At 42.2% G+C, this 8,838-nt stretch overlaps 1 protein-coding gene and 1 long non-coding RNA gene across 2 annotated transcripts; one reads left to right on the top strand and one right to left on the bottom strand.

Annotated features, from left to right (window-relative positions):
* Positions 1 to 433: 433 nt before the first annotated feature.
* Positions 434 to 932, bottom strand: LOC123444539. The gene is made up of 2 exons (XR_006631008.1): positions 766 to 932; positions 434 to 678 (listed from the first exon to the last, which is right to left on the bottom strand). It is a non-coding gene; the product is annotated as an uncharacterized LOC123444539 (long non-coding RNA).
* Positions 933 to 1,027: 95 nt separating this feature from the next.
* LOC123441937 lies at positions 1,028 to 7,803 on the top strand. The gene is made up of 7 exons (XM_045118103.1): positions 1,028 to 1,628; positions 1,709 to 1,795; positions 1,948 to 2,157; positions 2,414 to 2,623; positions 3,063 to 3,659; positions 3,988 to 5,798; positions 7,753 to 7,803. The coding sequence occupies exons 1-7, from the start codon at positions 1,586 to 1,588 to the stop codon at positions 7,801 to 7,803; spliced, it is 3,009 nt and encodes a 1,002-aa protein (XP_044974038.1). The 5' UTR covers positions 1,028 to 1,585.
* Positions 7,804 to 8,838: the final 1,035 nt, after the last annotated feature.

Here is an 8,838-nt window from a genome sequence, read left to right on the forward strand (position 1 = left end):
GGATATTCGACCTGTCCCTCTAGCGGCTCCGGGCGACCAAAACGGTGTGGTTGCAGGCGAGGAAGGCCGTCGTGGCCGACGATGTAGTTACGTGCGCGCGCATGCCGGAGCTCTCAAAGGAGTACCAACTCCAGCAGACGCTCTTCGATGCCGACGCGTAGAACAAGTATGAATTAGAAGTAGAACGCCACATAGTATGAACTACTTTCAATCCCGTTTGAACTATGTTTAATTAAGCTTGTTTGATCTATGTGTGGAACTTCGGTGATGTTAATTATGACGCGAACTACTAGTTTTTAAAGTCATGTTGAATTCCGGTGATAGATGCATGATTTTTTCCGTCTCCACCCATGTAATCTCATAAATTTTGTTTACGTCCCGTAAACGAAATTTACGGCTCAATGGGTTGCGGTATCTGTTGCTAGAGATGCTCTAAGCCTCGAAGTTAAAAAAAATCAGTCAACAACTGCACAATCCAAAAGCCAGTGATACCAACATAAACATGGGTTTTCTAAGGTCACCATGAGGTGGATACCACTTGCACCCCGTGTTTAAGGGAACAAACAGCACACTTCGAGGGCCCTCGTGGGAGAACCGGTAGCAGCAGAAAGGGAGTTGTAGGCCATCATGACGCCAGACCAAAGGCTCGTGTCCCCCTCCAACTCAACTGGATCCAAACTTTAGAGCCAAAAAACACATGACATGACGCTTCAAAATAAGAAAAAACCGCGAGACAAGGAGCATGACTCACTCGAGTGGACGTACTGCGATATGTTAAGATGCGCCGAAAGGTTGACTGATGGAATGAAATGCAGCTCTAGCTTCACTGCATTTTTGTTATCAGGCAGCTCTCCACATGTTGAGGTTTTATCAACCCAAGAAGAAAGTCGAAAGTTTCCGTGGAATCACACGTATACATGTTAATATGTTATGTTATGTATATGGCAAAATGGAAAGAAATTCTTCTCTCCATGCTTCGAAAGTCGGGTTGAATCCATGTCTTCAGCAATGACTTCAGGACCTGAAATCATTCGCGTAATGCATCATTTTATGAAAATAGACCTACGGGTTAAGTAGATCATGCAACCAGTGCGACACAAATAAAATTCAGAACGGTCAAGTCATGCACCCAATGTGACCGAATGACTATGGTTTCTGTATAGAAGGTTTCAGGTTTCCTGCCCCATTGCAGTAGGGTGTGCTCTTTAAAACAATCCAGTCATTCATGAAAGATGTGATTCAACTATCATTGGCCATCTGACCAGATCTCCAACTTTATTTTCCTCGACCCTTCTTAACTGATAAAATGAGGAAACAATTACCCAAAAAGCATATGTCCCCATGATGTGTTCCCTGCATTAAAATTATTAGGAGGCTCAAAGCCAAATTGTGCTGTCTCCTTGCACCCTTTCTAGCTAATCTTGAGGTGGCCACCACCATCATGGTCTGTAGTGCTCACTCACACCTCCCCATAGCTTATAATAGGCTATAAGTGTATTGTAGATTGTGCTTGAGCTTGAGCTTGAGCTGAGTTAAAGACTGTTTCTCATTGGTCCTAATACTTAAAGAGCTTGGGCTGAGAGCAATGGGTAACGAGATGGGCAACAACAACGTTATCGGTCAACAAGGTATGCGTGTTGCTAAGAACTATCCGCTGTCTAGGAATGAGCCTAAATATTTTGCTAACAATCTTCTTATGCAATTCTAGTACCGGAGGAGAGTGCTAAGGATTTCGACAAAACCATGGCCAACGCAGATTATTCACATGAGCTCAACAACATAAATGGTGAGAAAGGTACTACCTCTGTTTCACGATATTTGTCTTACGTGGATATCTAGGAGTCACAAATTCAACAAATATTTGATGGAATCATGTCATACTTGCTCTTACTAGAAACTCACCACTATAAAGCTAATGTAGCCGATTCATTGCTCTGTTTATGTTAGATATGGAGAAGGATGGCATTAAGGATGTAGATATGCCGGAGGTATTAAAGGTTCCCCTCATCTCTAGTGGTGGAGATAAACAAATGGCTTCAGATCAAACAAAACTGTCCGCTGTGAATGAAGACTTAGATGAGAAGAATAGGGGCTTACCTCTGGATCACACGTCAACAGAAGATGATGATGAGAATGATAACTTACATACAGAACAAGGTTGGTTCAGCCGGCTGATATCGTACCTACTATAATTTTATTTTTGCAATGTACTACCTCATATGAGAATCATGGTTTAATACGAAAAGTTCGGAAATGGTGATTTCCATATGAGGTAGTAAGAAAACTCTAGATATTTAAGAGGCAAAAAATTTCTATCGAAGTTAACTTCTAGTTAGAATTTAGTGCAATGTAATCTGGAGTTCAATAATCACTACAATGCTATTATGATTCATTATAATTCTGTTTATGTTAGATAAGGAGAAGGATGGCACTAAGGATGTAGATATGTCAGAGGTGTTAAAGGCCCCTGTCGTTTCTAATGGTGGAGATGATCAAATGGCTTCAGATCAAACAAAAATGTCTGCTGCAGTTGAAGACTTAGATGAGAAGAACAGGGGCTCACTTGAGGATCATACATCAACACAAGATGATGATGGAAATAGTAACTTACCTACAGAACAAGGTCACTTCAGCTCGCTGCTACGTTTTGTACCTAGCTTCTTTTGCTGTCTTTCGTACAATAATTTCATTTTTGTGCTTTAATAAGCCATTTAAGAATGTTTTAGTATGAGAAATATGCGTGCTTGAGAAAAGAAATGGCGATTTCAGGATGAGATAGTAAGAAAAATCTGCTGATTCAAAAGAATGCTAGTGCTACCTAGCTACCAACGTACTTTTTTCGAAAAGAGGGAAAAATCCTCTGCCTCTGGATCGAGTGATGCAAACAGCCTAGGCTACTCACCTAATAATAAGTACATTGTGTTTCTATGGACAACTATACTTGAACTTCAGAATATATAATGGACCACTAGAAATATAGGCAGTTAAGCATTGCTCAGCACTAAGTGTGTTTTCCTTCAGCACTATAAGCTCGCCTAATAAAAGAAAGAAATCTGGCACAGGTGATGAAACACAGGAGGACAGTGGAACTGAAACAGCCACAAATTCTGCAGAAACAGTTGCCCATGTCGGCACCACAACTGAAGATATAACAAGCAACACGGATTCTTCACCATCTGATGAGCAATTCACACAACTTGAACATGAAACTACAGAGAAAAATGAAGAAAATACCACTGCAAATCCCGCCATGTTGTTAGACGAAGCCATTGAAGGTCTGCCAGAAGATGAGGAGGAATCTTCTAGTCAAGAAGCTGCAGTGGTGGGTGATAATGTAGTTGGAGAAGATACAGTTGAAAACCTAGAAGGACAAACTGGAGCGTCAACAGTAGAGGATCTACGGACACCACCATCGGTACAAGGAGAGATTACGTCATCAACTGAATCAATTATCAGTGGTTATCTTGATGGTCAGAGTAAGGAGGTTGTCGTCGAAGATGAGCCTATAGAAAGAGACAATTCATCACATGTACGACCAGAAGATGACAGCAACCAAGAAACATCCAAGAATGAAGACTTAGATGAGAAGAGCAGGGACTCACTTCAGGATCATACATCAACAGAAGATGATGGAGATAGTACCTTACCTACAGAACAAGGTTAGTTCAGCTCACTGATATGATTAGTACGTAGCTTGTTTTGCTGTCTTCGTACTATGTTTTATTTTTGTGATTTAATAAGCCATTTAAGAATGGTTTAATATGAGAAGAATTCGTGTTTGCGATAGTAAGATACGGATTCAGAGTTGAAAATTTGCTAGATGCTAGTGCTACCTAGCTACCCACCTAATAAATGGTGCGTTATGCTTCTATGAAGAACTATATTTGAACTTTAGAATATATGATGGGCCACTAAAATCATAGGTACTTAAGCATTGCTTTCCTTCAGCACTATAGACTCCTAATAAAAGCAAGTGATCTGGCACAGGTGATGAATCACAAGAGAACAGTGGAACTGAAACAACCACAGATGGTACAGAAAAAGTTGCCTCTGTCAGCACCACAACTGAAGACATGACAAGTAGTAATGACACATCATCATCTGATGAGGAAATGACAGAGACAAGTGAAGAAAGTACCATACCAAATCCCCTCACATTGTTAGAGGGAATTACTGTAAGTGCGCCACAAGATGGGGAAGAATATTGCAGCCAAGAAGCTGCAGTGGTGGGTGATAATCTAGTTGGAGAAGATACAGTTGAAAGCCTGGAAGAAAGACAAGATGGAGTGTCGGCAGTAGAGGATCTATGGACACCATCGTCGGTACAAGGAGAGACTACATCATCAACTGAATCAATTATCACCGATCATCTTGATGATGAGTCTAAGGAGTTTGTCCTCGAAGATGAGCCTAGAGAAAGAGGCAATTCATCACATGTACGACCAGAAGATGACACCAATCAAGAAACATCCAAGAATGAAGAGAAGCAAGAAATCTTTGAAATAGGCAACAACAATACCTGCAAAACCAGAACAGTAGATACTGTGGTTGAAAATGATGAGGTGCTAGAAGAAGACAAGAAGATCCAAGGATTGGAAAATCAGCAGGAAGAATTTCCCAAATGTAGTGCATATGGTGCTCTCGACATTGTTGAAGCTGTTTCTCAATTTCAGTCAGCTTTAGCAGATCCCAGTGCAACAAATGGCAAAGAATTTCAGAAACATGAACTGAGTATAGCAGAACAGATGTTAGACTCTGTAAGCGCAGCAATGGAGCACAATGTAATTGAAACAGCAGATAAAGAGCAAGGGGGAATTGTTAAAAAATATGTTGCAGATAACAATGAAGAAGATAATTTTGAAGGGGATAAGAAATCTGATGGTATCCATGACTCTCTTGGTCTTGTTAAGGTCCATGGAGAAGATTTTACTGGTTTAGGCCCACCATTATCTGGTCCTCTTCCTATCTTGAATGAAGAAAAGGTACATGAAGAAGTCATAATAGAAGAATTAGCTGCACCAATGACTTCAACATCATTTGCTCTTCAACCAGTAGAAGATTTTGCCAAGGAAGGTACTAAGCCTGATAGCTCAGATAGTAATGAAGGAACCACCACCTCCACATATGAAGCAAAGACCATAGATACACAAGAAACTATGAGCATCTCACAATGTGATCAGCCACAACAGGTACTGGTTGAAGAACCTGAAGTTGTCAAATTTGAAAACAGTGAGACTCCGAGCACTTGCATCCAGCTGGTGGAATACAGTTCAGCGACAGAATTGATCTTCCCTACTGTATTCAACAAGGAGAGAGAAGGCATATTTGATAAAGCCACATGTTTTACTTCTGAATCCAATCAGGAGAAAGTCACAGGGACTGCAGGCTTTGCCGCTGAATCGGAACAGAAGAAAGTTATTGCAAATGCTGATAATTCTAGTGAGGAACAGTGTCTGCTTCAGAAACCAACTCTAGGGACAGATGTGGGTGAAGAGACTCCATTACTTCTGAGTACAGAAAGCATCGACTCTTTAAGTTATTCTAGTGAACAGCACAGCAAAGTAGTCAAGGACATCCCCATGACCAACATCACTCTGATGAAAGCCAAAGATGAAGCCGTGGAAGAATCTGAGAAGAGCCCACTGTTGAGCCCTAGGGAGCCATCAGAAGGAGCCTTCAGAGCGCCAAATCACTCTGCAAGAAACAATAAACCACTTCGTAGCTTAATGACGGAGGATGGTGTTGGTATGTGGTCGCCGTTGAAGGAACAAGAACCGGTTCGAAAGAACAGCACCACAGTTAGTTCTCCTAGAAGCAAAGAGAAGCAGAAGCCAAAATCATCCCTTTTTGCCATTTGCATGTGTTGCACCACAGCTACGAACTGATGTATGGCTCCATGTGTGGTTTTTCTTGATGCCTGGTTGATTTTATTTTTGTTCAAGGTTTGGTGCTCGAATTTACTTAGTGAAGAATGTTTTGCAGTTGTTGGAAATATTTTAGATACCACAACTTGTATTTGATCAGAAGTTTTTAAAATTGCATCCTACCTTTTTTTTCCATTAATGTATCTGGTTTGGAGAATGAATGCCTTCAATAATGCAAGTGCCTGTAAAGGGTTGTCAAGTTACAAATATCCTTTGTATACAACACAATATATATATGCATTCTGACACTAAATATCTCCACCGCCGTTGATCTAAAAAGTGAGCATGGCATGTCAAACTTCCAATTATGAAAAGCAGATCGAGTTAATCAATTTTTCACATAATCATAATAAACTGATATATTTTAGTACATTCTCTCTTACAAAGAACAGAAACAAATATAACCAGCCCTTTCAAAAGGATTAATGAACTAAATTTTCAACATGAGTAGCAAACGCCAGCATCAATTTAGTTTGCACAATGATAATGTTAGTGACTGAGAGTAGTTTCACAAGACCATCTTATTATAAAGCATTTCCACTAAAGTGGAACATGTTGTTCATGCTCACCAAAGAGTACTACCCTAAATGCCAATGCAGGTATTATGTAATTTATTATTGACAATTCTGCTTCAAACAATTATTGCTAGAATTCACACACTGAACAAGTTAAGGTTCATATTTTAATCAAGAGAAAGAAAATCAGTACTGCTCATGAGATGATGTGACAAAGGTTGGCATACTGAAGCAGATGCAAACAATGGCCAATTATAAGATATCTAGTGTCAGCAACACACATTAGGTATACATAGACTTGTTGCCAGACAGTGCAAATATCAGACGAACAATATGTACTGACTAGAGCAATTCCAGATTTCTAACTAGTAAATCACAGCAAGTTTTGCAGAAAATAAGGTCAGACATACCACGCACTCCACTTCTCCAACCGAAGACAAGCCATTGCCGGTTAACTGACAGAAAAGAAAGTGTTGGTGACATTATCAATACCGCAAAGAAATTCGATCGACTCGAGCAGAGAAAGAGTGCGGGTTAACTCGAGCAGACTGGAACTGATCCCCACCCGAGTCGCCGTCGTCGACCCATCCAGGCCGGGCCGGCCACTTCCTTCTCTGCCCCAGCCCCAGGCCACGGGGCGGGCACTTCCTTCATCCTCCCGTTGACCGACGTCACCAGTGCCTTCTGGATCACACCTCCACACGCCTCTCCGCAAGCCGCGCACGCCGCTTCCTTGTGGCCGGTAATGTCGGGCCCCTGCGACCGGGTACCCAGACCCGTCGGCCTGCGACCCAACGCACTGCGCGCTGTATAAACCTGGCTTGGCCCATCGGCAAACCAAACAAGAAAGACCCTCGTGAGGTAGACGTCCGAAGATAATCGTCAGAGTGTCAGGATCGGACCTCCCCTGTTACTACGTGACGGATATGCCCGGAGGGGTTGATCTTATATCCAACGGTTGAGGGAGGCAGGTACCGGTTCGGTGTGGAGGCGAGCGTCGTCCGCAGATCCTGCATTCAACGGCTCAGATCAGCTCCCACGTCGGTGTTGCTTTCCGACATGCACACTACGATTCAGTTCGTCTACTTTAGTTGTTTTAGGTGAGCTGGCTTATAAATGCCTCTCGTTCCAGCCTTGTGAGGCATGTAATACTTGTATGGGTGAAATCCTAAGCCGCATGTGACGTGCTCTACCTACTTTCCTTATTTTGAGGGCAATACAATTCCTTTGTGAGCTAATCTCGATCTCTGAAATCGGTTCCAAATAACGAGTGTTTATCTCTCAGTTAAATTGTTCCTGACAATTGGTATCAGAGACCAGTCGATTCTCGGCTGGCGGTGGTGCTTGAGGAGAAGCAGCGGTGAGAGCCTCTGCGAGATCCAGATCGAAAGGAGGTGTTGGCAGAAGAAGACCCAAGATCCAAGGTACTGCATGAAATCCCACCACCCACCCCTGTTTCAACAACACCATGACAGGACAAGCAGCCTCGGTAGTTACGGCTGATCTGCAGCTGGCGTCGTTGGAATTAGATATTAAGGCCATGTAACTAAACAGAGAGGAAGATAGTAAGGAATTTCATGATTTCCGTACCATGGTGAACACAAATTTTGTCACGATGCAGAGCATTTTTGACAAGATACAAGAGAATTTCAGGAAGTTGTTGTTAGATCCTGGTTCTGAGGAGGGACTGTTGGAGGGCTCTGAGCAGAGTAGTGCCCAGATGAAGGTTAATGAAGTGCACTCACCTGTTGTACCCGCGGGTAGGCCGAAGCAATCGGTCAATTACACCCCTCCATCAGTGCATGGACAGGAGAAAGAAGCACATGTAGTAGTAGGCTCGACAGTATTGAGAGATCACACAGGAAGGGACCTGAATTTAGATGGTACTGGTAAGATTCCATACATGCATCCTAACTTCACTAGCAACAAGAATTAGGGCAATCAGGCAACATGACATCAGCAACAGCTGCAGTTACCACCAGTTGATATGGGCACCAGGGAAGAATGGCCAGATGGCCAGAGGCAAAGGCTTTATTTTCCTTCAGATAGTAGAAGGCATATTCTTACAGTGAAGCCTGCTAAATTGAACATCTCTGAATTTAATGGGCAGGACCCTGAGGCTTGGATTCAAAATTTGGACCAGTATTTTGCTGCTGCCAGAACTCCAATTGAACATAGAACTGAGCTGGCAATATCCTATTTGCAAGGACCTGTTGTTCAATGGTGGAGAGGAACTGGATATGCACCTAGTAATGTGCCATGGCATAAATTATGTTCTTATTTATATGAAAGATTTGCTATTGACTCATCTTGTAACATAGTGAGCTCCTTTCATGCAATTCATCAAACTACTACTCTGTCAGCATATGTGGAACAATTTGAGCACTTAATGAATGTCA

This window comes from Hordeum vulgare, chromosome 3H, assembly GCF_904849725.1.
Source record: "Hordeum vulgare subsp. vulgare chromosome 3H, MorexV3_pseudomolecules_assembly, whole genome shotgun sequence".
NCBI lineage: Eukaryota > Viridiplantae > Streptophyta > Magnoliopsida > Poales > Poaceae > Hordeum > Hordeum vulgare.

What these genes read in the sequence shown, in the direction of transcription:
- LOC123441937 (XM_045118103.1), top strand. Translation starts at nt 1,586, where the DNA reads ATGGGTAACGAGATGGGCAACAACAACGTTATCGGTCAACAAG. An exon ending in CAACGTTATCGGTCAACAAG is followed by an intron (nt 1,629 to 1,708) that starts GTATGCGTGTTG and finishes ATGCAATTCTAG; the next exon opens with TACCGGAGGAGAGTGCTAAG. An exon ending in TAACTTACCTACAGAACAAG is followed by an intron (nt 2,624 to 3,062) that starts GTCACTTCAGCT and finishes AATCTGGCACAG; the next exon opens with GTGATGAAACACAGGAGGAC.